The 14,795-nt window shown below is 39.0% G+C and overlaps 1 protein-coding gene across 4 annotated transcripts in view; it reads right to left on the bottom strand.

The window, feature by feature from the left end:
• The window catches only part of LOC132815281 (centrosome and spindle pole-associated protein 1), a 181,433-nt gene that overhangs the window by 4,055 nt on the left and 162,583 nt on the right, over positions 1-14,795 (bottom strand). For all 4 annotated transcript variants that reach the window (XM_060824110.1, XM_060824109.1, XM_060824112.1 and 1 more), the window contains 4 exons: positions 11,416-11,447; positions 10,650-10,707; positions 10,452-10,561; positions 9,208-9,322 (listed from right to left, as the gene is read on the bottom strand). In XM_060824110.1, the coding sequence (XP_060680093.1) occupies positions 9,208-9,322; positions 10,452-10,561; positions 10,650-10,707; positions 11,416-11,447 (315 nt within the window). The remainder of the gene's footprint in view (positions 1-9,207; positions 9,323-10,451; positions 10,562-10,649; positions 10,708-11,415; positions 11,448-14,795) is intronic.

Raw genomic sequence — 14,795 nt, 5'->3', positions numbered from 1 at the left:
CCATGCAATCTAACCTTCCATGTGGAATCTTATTAAAGGTCTTACTGAAATCCATATAGACTATGTCTACGTCAACTGCCCTCCCTTGTCAACCTTCCTGGTCACTTCATCAAAGAACTCTAACAAATTTGTGAAACCTGATCTCCCATGCACAAAGCCATGTTCACTATTCCAAGTGCATGTATATCTTACCTCTGAATTTTCTGACCGACCACAGATATTAGGCTTACTGGTCTACAGTTCCCAGGTTTTCCTTTGCAGCTCTTCTTGAATGAGGACACATTTGCTATCTTCCAATCTTCCAGCACCTCATCCATGGCTAACAATGATGCAAAAATATCAGCCAGGGCCCCTGCAATTTCTTCTCTAGTTGGATGTATCTGGTCAGGAACAGGCGATTTATCCACCTTCATACATTCAACAGCTTCTCTACTATTATATGGATTGTGCCCAAGATATGACCATCGAATTCCCCAAGTCTTTGTCTTTCTCCATAGTAAACACAGGAGAAATATTCATTGAGGACCTTGCCCATCTCTTGCAGTTCTACATATACATGTCCACTTTTGTCCTTGAGGGGGTCCTATTCTCTCTCGAGTTATTCTTTTTCCTTTAATATCTTAAACTTCTCAGCCAAGGCTATCTTGTGCCCCCTATTCACCCCCCTCCTGATTTCCTTTTTTTTAAAAGAATCCCCACAGTGTGGAAACAGGACCTTCAGCCCAACAAATCCACACCGACCCATTTCCCCCTACCCTGTATTTACACCCCTGACTAATGCACATAACCTACCCCCACATCCCTCTTCAGTCAATTCCTGTATCGCCTATGTGCCTCCAGGGATACCCTTGCTCCCAGTTGCCTGTACTTGAGACTTTGACCAGAAAAAAAGTGGTGGTGATATGGCTCATGTCTCTTGTCGCCCAGGGTTCCCTATTCCTGCCAACCTTGCCTTTCACTCTCACAGGAACATATAGACCTTAAACTCTCGCCATCTCACTTTTAAAGGACCTCCCTTTGCCTGAAAACTACTCCAATCAACCTCTAAGCTCCTGCCTAGTTCCATCAAAATTTGCCTTGCCCCAATTTAGAACTTGAACCTGTGGAGCAGTTTAATCTTTCTCCACAACTATTTTAAAATTAATAGAAATATGGTCACTGGTTCCAAAGTGCTCCCTTACTGTCACCTCAGTCACTTGTCCTGCACTATATCCCAAGAGTAGGTCAAATTTAGCCCCTTTCCGAGTAACACCCTCTATATGCAACTCAAGGAAACTTTCCTGAACGCACTTAAATTCCACCCATCTGTTGCATTACACTAAGCAATTATTACTGATGGCATTGCTTCGTCTTCACTGTTGCACTAAATTAACTCCATTGCTCCCAATCTTTTGCCGTACCTAACTGTCGGGCAAAAGTCACCACAGTGCTACAGGACAATAGCATTGTTTTCTCATTGGAGAGAAAGAGAGAATGAGTGGTGGTGGTTTAGCCTGAGATTCACCATACCTCTGGCAAGAGGAAGAGGTTGAGAAGGAGAGATTTCATGTTAATGTTTTCAAGTGTAGGAACTGAGCTGTTGATAGCACTTGCATTGCAAACTAGCCATCCAGGCAGTGGAGCTATCTGACCCCCTCCGACAACTGACTACTTACCAACTCCGAGAACTTCTTCCTGAATACTGAACCAATGGCCCAAGTTGCTGCACAACTTAATTTTTTTTTCTCTGCATGGAATCTGCCTCTGTTCTGCTCTATCTGTTCTGAGTAGCCTGTCCTGAAAACCTTGCAAGAAGCCCTGCCTCTAAAGCAAGGCAGTGTTTAATATTACGAATTTTCTGGAACTATAGCAATGGTCTGTCCCTGAAAGTTACTTGATTGTTAGTTTGTAATCTACAAATGCATCTTAAAAAAAATCTATAAAGTTCAAGTCTCAATTGAGACTTGAAGGATTAATGCCAGATCTACACTGCTCAAACTGTTTCTGTATACCAAGGTAGAGTGTACAAGTACATTTAGCTGCCTATATATCACAGAGGCAACATTGTAGCATCAATTAAATTCATTGAACAATATAGCGCAGAACAGGCCCTTTAGCCTCTATGTTGCGCCGACCTGTGAACTAATCTAAGCCCATCACCCTATGCTTATCTCAATCATCCATGTGCTTATCTAAGGACTGTTTAAATGCCCATAAAGTGGCTGAGTTACCTACATTGGCAGGTAGGGCATTCCACACCCTTACCACTCCCTGAGTAAAGAACATAGATTTAAGACAGATGTCAGAGCCATCACCCCTCAATTTGCAGCTATGTCCCCTCGTACAAGTTGACGTCATCATCCTAGGAAAAAGACTCTCACTGTCCACCCTATCTAAATTTCTGATCATCTTGTATGTATCTATTAAATCCCCTTTTAGCCTTTTTCTCTCCAATGAGAATAGACCCAAGTCCCTTAGCCTTTCCTCATAAGACCTTCGCTCCAGCCCAGGCAACATCCTGGTAAATCTCCTAAATCTCCTCTGCACCTTTTCAAATGCTTCCACATCCTTCCTATAATGGGACGACCAGAACTGCACACAATACTAATGCGGCCTCACTTGGAGTGTTTTGTACAGTTGCATCAGTAATATCACGGCTTTGGAACTCAATCCCTCTTCCAATAAAACCTAACACACTGTATGCCTTCTAAACAGCACTATCAACCTGGGTGGCAACTTTCAAGGATCTATGTACATGGATACCAAGATTGGGCGGCACGGTGGCACAGTGGTTAGCACTGCTGCCTCACAGCGCCTGTAGACCCGGGTTCAATTCCCGACTCAGGCGACTGACTGTGTGGAGTTTGCACGTTCTCCCCGTGTCTGCGTGGGTTTCCTCCGGGTGCTCCGGTTTCCTCCCACAGTCACAAAGATGTGCGGGTCAGGTGAATTGGCCATGCTAAATTGCCCATAGTGTTAGGTAAGGGGTAAATGTAGGGGTATGGGTGGGTTGCGCTTCGGCGGGTCGGTGTGGACTTGTTGGGCCGAAGGGCCTGTTTCCACACTGTAAGTCTAATCTAATCTAATCTAATCTCTCTGCACATCCACACTACCAAGAATCTTTCCATTGCCTCAGTACTCTTGTCTTCCCATTATTCTTCCCAAAGTGAATCACCTCACATGTATCTGCAATGAACTCCATTTGCTACCTCTCAGCCCAATTCTGCAGTTTATCCAAATCTCCCTGCAACCTGCAGCATTCTTCCACACTTTCCACCACTCCACTGACTTTTGTATCACCTGCAAACTTACTAACCCATCCACCTCGGCCTGCGTCGAAGTTATTTAGAAAAATGACCAACAGCAATGGTCCCAAAACAGATCCTTGTTGTATACTAGTAGCTGGACTCCAGGCTGAATATTTTCCATCAACCACCCCTCGTTGCCTTCTTACAGAAAGCCAGTTTCTAATCCAAACTGCTAAATCACCTTCAATCCCATGCCTCTGCATTTTCTCCAAAAGCCTAACGCATGGAACTTTATCAAAAGCTTTACTGAAGTCCATGTACACCACGTCAACTGCCCTTCCCTCATCCACATGCTTGGTCAACTTCTCAAAAACCTTAATGAGGTTTGAGAGACATGACCTGCCCTTGACAAATCCATGTTGACTATTTCCAATGAAATTGTTGCTTGCTAGATGGTTGTAAGTCCTACCTGGTAATCCTTTCCAAAGCTTTTCCTTCAGCTTTATTGAAAGTGCCATTTAACAGCATTTTTAGTTTCAACTTGTTCTACTGTTGCTTTTGAACAGCCACTGTTCATCATTTTTCCATTCATACGTCCTCTGGAAAACTTTACCCATCTTGTTAAGACCCCATTTGATCTTGCACCATTAATCCTTTCGTAATTCACTCTCCTATTTTCTATCACAATGCATCACTCTGCTCCCTTGCTTTGATCTTGCTCCTATCCTCCCAAGTCATTTGATTAAAACATTTCATTTTTAATTTCTCCCATCTGTTGCTTGTTCATCAACCTGAGCCATTAACACTCAATCTCTCCCCAGAAGCTGCCAGATCTGTTGAAATAATAATTTTCAACTTTTTAAAAAAAGTTTCTTGCAGATGAAATATTGTAATTTGTGCCTGTAAAGCAGCATAGAAGTTCAAGTGGATGGATTGGGAAAAACAGCTCACATTCAAGCACCTTGGAAGTGTCCACAGCAAATCACTGTTTTTGATCCATACAAAGTGCTAGAGAAACTCAGCAAGTTTGGCAACATCTGCACAAAGAAAACCAGTTGCAGAGCCAAGCGAGCCTTTGACAGAACACAAGATTGTTTGGATTCCGTCAACACTTGGTTCCTTAATGCGTAAGGCCATAAGACATAGCAGCAGAAATTAGGCCATTTGGCCCATCGTGTCTGCTCTGCCATTCTGTCATGGCTGTTAAGTTTCTCAATCCCATTCTCCGCGTAACCCTTGATAATTAACAATCCATCTCTTTCTTAAATATACACAATGACCTGACCTTCACAATCTTCTGTGGCAATGAATTCCATAGATTCACCACTCTCTAGCAGAAGTTTCTCCTTATCCCCGTTCTCCTACTCTTAAGATTGTGCCCTCAGGTCCTAGTCTCTCCCACCAATGGAAACAACTTCCCAATGTCTGCTCTGTCCAGACTGTTCAGTATTCTGTATCTTTCAATTAGATCCTCTCCTCATCCTTCTCAATTCCAAAATATAGACCTAGAATCTTCAAACGTTCCCACTGCGTTAAGCCTTTAATTCCTGGTATCATTCTTTAACCTGTCTAAATTCTTCTGCAGCCTTCCCACCTCTTCAACACTATCTATCCTTCTACCTATCTTTGTAGCTATCGGTTTTGAGCTATCGGGAGAGGCTGAACAGGCTATGGCTGTTTTCTCTGGAACGTCAGAGGGTGAGGGGTGACCTTATAGAGGTTTACAAAATCATGTGGGGCATGAATAGGACAAATAGACAAAGTCTTTTCCGTCAGGTGGGGGAGTCCAGAACTAGAGGACATAGGTTTAGGGTGAGAGGGGAAAGATATAAAAGAGACTTGAAGGGCAACTTTTCATTCAGAGGGTGGTATGTGTATGGGATGAGCTGCCAGAGGAAGTGGTGGAGGCTAGTACAACTGCAACATTTAAAAGGCATTTGGATGGGTATTATGATTTGGACGGGTTTGGAGGGATATGGACCCGGTGCTGGCAGGTGGGACTAGATTGGTCGGCATGGAAGGGTCTGTTACCTTACTATACGTCTCTGACTCTATGATTCTCCTTGTTCAGTTCCTCAGCTATTTCTTTGTTCCCACTACTACTTATCCAGCATTATTTTCCAGCATTCCGAATGTCCATATGCCTTTCTTTTGCCCTTTAGATATCTAAAGAAATTTTTACAATATTCTTTTATATTATTGGCTAGCAATATTTATTCCTCCCTCTTTTTATTTGTTGTCCTCTGCTGTTCTTTGTAGGCTTCCCACTGTCCTTCGCCACATTATATGCTTTCTCTTTTGCTTTTATGCTGTTCTTGACCTCCCTCATCAACCATGGTTCTCTCATTCTCCTTTTAGTATGCTTCTTTTTTTCTAAGGATGAATTTTTTCTGCATCTCCCGAATTACTTCCAGAAACTCCTATCAATTATTGTTCCACTGTCTTTCCTGCTAGACTCCTCTCCAGTCAATTTGTAGTTGCCTTTATTTAACTGTAATACCAATACATCTCAGTCCACCCTCTCGAATTGCAGAGTAAATTCTATTATATTATGGTTACTGCCTCCTAAGGGAGGTTAAGGTGAAGGAACCCTTATCAAATCTGCCACATTTCACAACACTAAATCCAGAATTCCCTGTTCCCTAGTGGACTCCACCAGAAGCTGCTCCAAAATATCATCTTGTAGTGAATCCACAAATCCCTCTCCTTGCAAACCACTTCCAACCTGATTTTCCCAGTCCATCTACATATTGAAATCCACCACGATTACTGTAACCTTGTCTTTCTTACACCAGGAGATAGAAAAGATGTGTATCTTGTGCCTCAAAGCCTGACTACTGTTTGGAGACCTGTACATTACTCCCATTATAATTTTTGCCTTTGCGGTTTCTCAACTCTACCCATACATTTCTACATCATCTGACTCTGGTTTATTTCTTATTATTAATTTTATTTCATTTTTTACTAATGAGGCAATCCCACCCCTTCTGCCCACCTGCCTGTCTTTTACAATAGGATGTTTATCTTTGAATATTTAGCTCCCAATCCTGATCCCCTTGCAGTCAGGTCTCCGTGATGCCCACCACGTCATCCCAGTCAATTTTGATCTACACCACAATCTCATTAACCTTATGCCTTATACTGTGTGCATTCAGATACAACACCTTGAGTCCTGTATTGACTATCCATTTTCTCATCGTCATTCGTTTATCCAGTGTACTTGAAGTTTGATTCCAAATCCTTTCCAAACACTCTGTCCTATTGTATGTGCTGGAGACTTTAATAACCTCTCCTGAGTTGTTCTTTCATTTTGTTCAAATTTTTCCATGCACTAAATCCACCTTATCAGATGAAAACTGACTGTTTTGTTTCCAATGGCCATTTATATTTCTTGGAGTTTTTCCCTTCCCCCCCCCCCCCCTACTTTCTAGTGTCAAGTCCTGTTGACAATCTTATTTATCCTTTACACTAGAACATTGGTCCCAGCTTGGTTCAGGTAGAGACCAACCCAACAGTACATGTTCCTCCTGATGCCATTCTAATGCCAGTGCCCCATGAAAAGGAACCCCTCTTTTCCTGCACCAATCTTTTTAGCCACCTGTTCATTTTATTCTTGCATCCTATGCCAATTTGCATGTGGTTCAGGCAGTAATTCAAAGATTATAACCCCTGAGATCCTGTTCTTTAATTGCGTGTCATTACTACATCTTAGTGGTAAAAAGAACATGCTAAAACTGAACAATAGAAGTAAGGATACTGCTATAGTTCAACAGGGAGCGGTGTGAGCAAAAGGATTTATTTTCCCTTCAAAATAAGTTTAAACATCCACGTACATCATCAGCAGACTATCAGTTTTAAATTATCATTATATTTCTTCATTTTTGAAACCTGTGTGATAAACAGAGTTACTGTAAATTTTTACCACGTACTTTGAAGAGACTTCCACTTCAATTCTGATAAATAAAAGCCAGTGCTCGTGACAGTTTAAAAGTGTACATATTGTAAATTAGTAAGAACTAACAAGAGAAAGTTTATATCAAGTTTACTGACCTCACACCAAAACAATCTCAAAACATTATTGTTCAAGTACAAATTAACATAGATCCAACACTGATAATTATTGAAGGTGAGGAAGGGCACTGATGAAACTGTTATTATCCAGTTTCAAGCTATTAGGTCTGATCAGAAGCTATTCCATTTCCTACTCCATTGTATGGGAGGGTGGAAGTGGTTCTGCAGTGTTCAAGATTGACTCTGGACCTTATCAAATCTCATGGCATGTTGTCAAACATGAGCAAGCAAACAATGTACTGACTGTGACATACACTTTTCCTCAGAGATGCAGAGATTCATCAGCTATGTTAAAATAAACGTTTTTTGGAAACAGTGGTTACAAGGGCATAAAATGTAGTCCGAGTACTTCAATGTCTGTCACCGAGATAAAATGTGAAAGAACCGTGGATGCCACAAATCAGAAACAAAAACAGAAACTGCTGGAAAAGCTCAGCAGGTCTGGCATTTACAATCATGGTAATGCCACACAACATGAAGAGGAAGACTTCAGTATAAGACAGGACTTTGTCTCCACAAGTACTGTGCATTTTACCTCGCAGATAAATGTACTTGTGCAAAATGGCAAGAATAAATCCCCTTGATTTGGTTCTCTCATTACATGGTGAGATTTCAGTCTGAGAGTTATGACCTTCAGGACTCAGTAGGCTAGGTCAGTAGCAGTGCTATATTAGATTAAATTAGGTTCCCTACAGTGTGGAAACAGGCCCTTCAGCCCAACCAATCCATACCAACCCTCAGAAGAGTAACCCACCCAGACCCATTTCCCTCTGACTAACTGACGTAACACTATGGGGCAATTTGGCATGGCCAATTCACCTCACCTGCACATCTTTGGACTGTGGGAGGAAACCAGAGTATCCGGAGGAAACCCACGTAGACACAGGGAGAATATGCAAACTCCACACAGACAGTCACCCGAGGCTGGAATCGAACCTGTGAGGTAGCAGTGGTAACCACAGAGCCACTGTGCCACCCAAGGTGACAGACACTAAAACAGAAATTGCTGAATTCTAGGGAAGGGCACTGGATGTAAAACATTAACTGATTGCTCTCCAAAGATGCTGCCAGACCAACTGAGCTTTTGCAGCACTTTCTGTTTTTGTTTCTCATTTCCAGCATCTACAATTCTTTTGTATTTTATCTAGGTGACAGAGATTGAAGGACTCAAACAACATTTCATGCCCTTGTAACTACCGTTTCCAAAAACGTTTATTTTAACATAGGGGTGCACAGATTCATCAGCTGAGGAAAAGTGTAAGTTGCAGTTGTTTGCTTGCTCATGTTTAACAACATACAACATGCTCATGTTTAACAACAAGATTGACTCTGGACCTTACCCAATCTTGAAGACTGCAGATTCACTTACTCCATCCATTGCAAATATTATTTTGTAATTTCTGGTAGATATAGCAGCAGAACATTACAAATCCAGGGATGCTGATAGTCATATATTTTAGCCAGTGTTCCATATTGTTCTAAGTAAGTTGTTTAAAGTTATACGTCAATTTATGTGTCGATACCTCCCAATTTTGGCACAAAACCCCAAAATATTATTGAGGACGGCTGTGCATTATTGAGTACATTCAATTTCCCTTTATAATGCTGGTGGTCCATCTAGTTTTGTTATTACATTTTTTTTTTAATTATTGAATTTTGTGACTTGCTAACCCACTTCCAATGACAGTAAAGAGTCAACTACGTCACAGTGGATCTGGGCTCTCACTTGGCTAGAATGAGTAAAGGTAACAGATTTCCTTCCCTTAAAGGACATTAGTTGAATCAGTTGGGCTCTTATAAAAATCCAGCGGTGTCTTTTGTGGCTAAATGCTTTTTAATTCCTGATTTTATTTAGTTTGAGAGAATACATTAAGTATGATTCCATTTTATTTAAATTGGGAAATAGTACCTGAATGTTGAATATCATCCAAACGTTTCATACGCTGTTCAGTCCTGGCTCTTACTTCATCAACATTAAAACTGGATGCAGAGATGCTGTCTGTTTGTGGTATTGGTTGCATGCCCTTCATCAATTAAAGAAAAAAGATAATTAGATTTTATCAACAATGAGCATACTGAAAAATATTAAACCACTTACCAATTGGTGCAAAATATGAAAAGATTAATTTTTTTTGTCAATACTCACAATTCTTTTTCAACCAAATGAAAATTATAATTTGTAGCTTAAACAGAAAATTGCTAAAACAACCAAAAGTAACTGCCATTCTAATTTTGCCCTACAGTACGTACAAAAGTATATTTTCTTATTATGTTGCACTTAAATGGTTTCCAATGTGGCCTTCATTTGTCAGTTGATTATCTATAGCAAAACGTCAGTCAGTGGGCTACACAACTTGCTTAAACAATTGTGTCTTGATGCTGACAAATTTCTAGAAACCTAACAACAATTGCCTAATTTCTCTCATATGATAAATGCCCTAAGAAGAGAGCAAATTTGAGCAAATACATAAGAAAATTGTCTATAAAAATAACAGGAATACAGACTTATTTCTGAGATGCATAGCGTCAAAGTGATAGTATCTCAGTTTGTGCACACAACATTGCAAAAAGAAAGTAATGATGATATGTTGGTTATAAATTAGATATTTTTGCAAAATTATACCACATTGAACAATAAATGTACTTCAGATATGTCATGGAACACTTGCAAAAGTTGTTGCAATGCAAAATGGGTTCAGTTCAAAGTTCTGTTAAAGAGAAGGAATAAATAGAACATAGAAAAATACAGCGCAGTACAGGCCCTTCGGCCCTCGATGTTGCGCCGACCAAAGCCTACCTAACCTACACTAGCCCAATAACCTCCATATGCTTATCCAATGCCCACTTAAATGACCATAAAGAGGGAAAGTCCACCACTGCTACTGGCAGGGCATTCCATGAACTCTCAACCCGCTGAGTAAAGAATCTACCCCTAACATCTGTCCTATACCTACCACCCCTTAATTTAAAGCTGTGTCTCCTAGTAACAGCTGACTCCATTAGCGGAAAAAGGTTCTCACTGTCAACCCTATCTAAACCCCTAATCATCTTGTACACCTCTATCAAATCTCCCCTAAACCTTCTTTTCTCCAATGAGAACAGCCCCAAGTGCCTCAGCCTTTCCTCAAAGCAATAATAAAATAGGTAACATACAGAATCAAGGTGTAATCTACTATTATTTTGGCGACGTCTCTCTCGTGGAGGTAGTTCAGAAGATGTTCTCCCAACATCTGCTGGAAAAGGGAATGTTTCTCCATGGCTTCCTGTTCAACAGAGGTTCAAATAACTTTAACATACACTCTGAAAATGCACCTTTGCAAGAATTTCAGAGATTATGAATATAACATTTACCTATAAAGGCACTTTCAGATTCAAGCAATGAGTTCTTCGTCAAATCATCATGTGAATCCTTGGTGGGAGAAATTTCCATGTAACTAATATAGGAAACTCACATACAGCAGGAAACATTACATGCGCAAGCAGAACAGAATGAACAATACATTATGTTCACATCAGCATACTGAACCCTACAATCAGAATGCGATTTTCAACAATTCACCTTGTAAAAGAGGAACTTGGCAATAGGTTTTATTTCACATTTGGGTTAAAAATTTAACTATATGTAAGAAAATTTACAATTTTATTTAAACATGACAAAAAAAAACAAATCTTCTTTCAATCTCTTGTGAGACACCTGAAATAAGCGCAAGTGAATTCAATTTATTTGCATGCAATGTTATGAGCAATAATCAAATAGTGTTAAGATGTTGAACTATTCTGTCTGTGGGACAGGTTTACTGATCAAGATTAAAGATTATAAAATTGAATATTAAAGCAAACAGATTTAGAAACGTTTCAAATTAGCCCACTTTGTAGAGAATCCATAAACTGCACAAACAATTCAATTAACTTCAACTCATTCTTGCGAGAAAATAAGTAAATTCAATATGAATGTCCAAAACATTTGAACTGAACAACCCTGAATAAAGAGAAGTAGGTGGTATTCTTTTATGTTGAAATTATTGGTGTTATTCATCTATTGTCAGTATTTAGAGTTCTCAAGTCCTTTTGAATAGAACTACAGGCACAATATTGCTTATGGCATGATTTTCCTTACCAGTCCAACATCATGTGGATTCATATGAGCAACTAGTAAAACAGAAAAAAAATGTAAAATTTTTCAATGTTTGGTTAAAAAAATAATTTATAAAGGCATTAATATGCAAAGACCATGACTGAATTTTCCTTGTTGATCTTAACAAGTAACAATGTCTAGAGTACAATGTAAGCCAAGTCATCACTGCCACAGCCCTATGTGGAAAATGTAAACACTCAGTTACTAACCAGTGATAGTACCCCTAGCATTGTATCTTTTTCTTTGAAAGAAATTCAATTTCTACATAAGATTGACCTTGAAGATCAACATAAGACATATATCTCCAAGTACACAAACTTGCGTGATGGCTTCCAAGTGGTTAGTTTCTTGCCTCTGTTTGTTCCTGCATACAGAACATCTTGACAGAGCACTAGTACATTGAGTTTAAACTCTTAAAATGTAAACAGTAGGTAATTTAGCATTCATCAGTTATTTTATTTCAAAATAAATATCTACCAAGGATGGAAATCTTAAATAAAGTCACAAAATACTGGAGAAATATAACAGATCAGTCAAATATGGCATTACATTTTGAAGATGTGTTCAAGATATTTGATCTAAAATGTAGCCCTATATTTTTCTCTCCAAATGCTGCTTGACTTGCTGAGGCTTATCAGAATGTTGTGGTTGTTATTCTTAATCAGTTTGAAAATAAATTGCCATTTTACCAAGATTGTAAATATTCTTGTGGTGGCATTCATGTGTAATAGGTTGTCAGAGTGATTATTAGGGCAACGCTGTACCTCAGATCAGAAGGTTTCATTGAAGTTTATACAATAAAAGAAGGGAAGAGTTTATGTAGACCAATTATTTAAACTGGAAAGGTTTGGGAGGAGGACAAAGAGCATGTAAGTGTAGAGCTAGGTAGTTAAGTTGTTCTTTCTTTCCCCTAAAAGAATAATAGGTCTAAAAACAATTGCTGGATTGTGTGGTCAAGTCTATTTGTGGTAATAATTCAACTGAAAACCAAACCTGTTTCTGCTAGACCACAAATGAGATATGTGGATATCTTATTCTAAAAATAAAATCAATGGGATCTCCCCTTCATTCAGGGGTTTTTAAATCTGTTTTGTAACATCTACTAGGTGATTGAATGGATCCAGACTGATAGGGAAACATTTAACTGAATAAAGTACCATAACTTATGGACAGACTGAGTGGATCAGCAGGTGTTTTTCTGTGCATCTTTTTTGTACATTCATTTGTTCTCTCCATGGAATTGTTGCAAGAAAAGCTGAGCACATGGGAATACAATGACAAATGGGATGAGCAAATACAAGTCTGATGAATTTTACTCAAAATAATTGCAAATAAGTACAAACAATTACTTGGAATAATGCATACGTACAGATGAAGTGTAAAGAAATTATTTAGATGGAAAAATTATAAAATTGTTATAATGGGGCAACTTCAATTATTTTAGTATAGATTGATTGACATAAAGGGGCAGAGCCAGCAAATATTTCTGGAGAACTTTCTACAGCAGTGTGCATTACCAATCCACTGAGAAAAGGGGGAAGACTGGACCTGGCTCTGTGAATGCAGTGGATCAAATGAATCGAATGTCAGTATAGAACATTCAGGTAACAACAATCATAATGTTTAGATTTGCTAAGAGGTAGGACAAGAAACAATCCAGAGCTTTAAAAAAGATAACTGGTAGAAGATTAACTTCAATGTGGTAAAAATGAATCAGGCCAAGGTAAGTTGGAATCAAAGTTAGCAGAAATTATAAAAGAACTAGGAATAGGCTGCTTATGATGGAGAAACCATTCACGATTAGTCCCTGGATGACAAATGAAGCTGAGATGACATATGTCAATTGATTAATATAATTGAGAACCAGTGAAATATTACATTCAGAAAGGAAGAGAAAAGAAACAACTGAAAAACAAAGAGACTAGTAGCTAACAGAGAAGGGAAGCCAAAAGCCTTCATGTAGGCTTACATGTAGTTAAATAATGCTAAGAGGAGTGGGACTGATTAGGAACCTAGAGGAGGATTTAAGCAATGGATGTAGCCAAGGAACCAAATGGATGTTCTACACCTGCTTTTACCAAGTCATAGTGGAAGTAAAAGAGACACTAGCTATGCTAAGAACTGGAAGAGGAAGTGGCAGTTGATAGGTTGGCTGTACTTTCTGGCTGTGCTGAATGAGATGCAGTCAATGATACGGAGAGAAGTTAAGAATGGAAATTTCAGAGGCACTGATTATTACATTCCAACATTCCTTGAATACAGTTCTCCACCTGGAGCACTGCCATGCACAGGCTTGTTCAAAAAAATGGTACAAGAAGAAGAACTGCAATTACAAATTACTTTGTTTAAGTTCAAGTGATGAGATTGAGATTATACATTCGGATCAAACATAGCATCACATTGATAAAAGTGGATTAACTTAGTAAAGCAACAGATTTGCAAAGGGCAAATTTTGTTAATGAACTTACTTGAACATTTTAGCAAGTTAAGAGAATTGATAAAAGTGACATTGTTGATGAGGTCTACATATGATCAAATGCCTTTTGAAAACTAACAGATTTGTCAGTTAAGATACAGCCATGCAATAAAAAGGATAGCGCAATTCCTCAGGGGTCAGCATTAATGTCAGGAATATTAGTAATCTGACAGGTACACTGGTAATATAGAATACAAAGCAACTAACTTGCATGCAGCACAGTCCAGTAAACAATATAACCAGAGAATCTTGTTTTTAGTCATTTTAATTTGAAGCCAATTTACTCAGAGGATTTTCTATGCTCTTCATTACTACATTTTGTGACCACTATATAGGGCTTGTACATATCTCAGGCAGTACAGCATTCCCTAAATCTTTGGCTGAATTAAAAACCAAGGACATTCTGCTAATGTCTCTGGATAAAACTCAGTTTTGATAAAAGGTTATCAATCTGGGAAATGTCACCATTCCAGCAGTTTCTGCTTTTATTTCAGAATTCCAGCACATGGAAGTATTTGACTTTTGTTCAATGAACATGCTGTCCTTCTTGCAGCAATTTCTGACACAGTAACTAAAAATGTCAAAAATTATTTAAATGCAAAATCGACCAAGCGCAATTATTTTAATCAAAATTCATTTGTAAATATCACTCTAACATCTTAATCCCATTAAATAAAACAAGTCGAGAAATAACAAAATGGAGTTTAATAAAGTTAAGTGTGAGGTGTTGCGTTTTGGTAAGTCAAATCAAGGTAGGAGTTTCATGGTAAATGCATGTTACTTGAACCGTGTGAGTTTCGCGAGTGTGTCGGTATGAGTAGGTACAAGATACAGAACAGAACACAGCGCCATTACAAAAGGAAAGCTGCCCAAGGAGACATTGCGC

The sequence above is a fragment of the Hemiscyllium ocellatum genome, chromosome 4 (assembly GCF_020745735.1).
Source record: "Hemiscyllium ocellatum isolate sHemOce1 chromosome 4, sHemOce1.pat.X.cur, whole genome shotgun sequence".
In the NCBI taxonomy this organism is placed as follows: Eukaryota; Metazoa; Chordata; class Chondrichthyes; order Orectolobiformes; family Hemiscylliidae; genus Hemiscyllium; species Hemiscyllium ocellatum.
The sequence above is the reverse complement of the archived record's forward strand: the minus strand, read 5'-3'. Positions and strand labels throughout refer to the sequence as shown.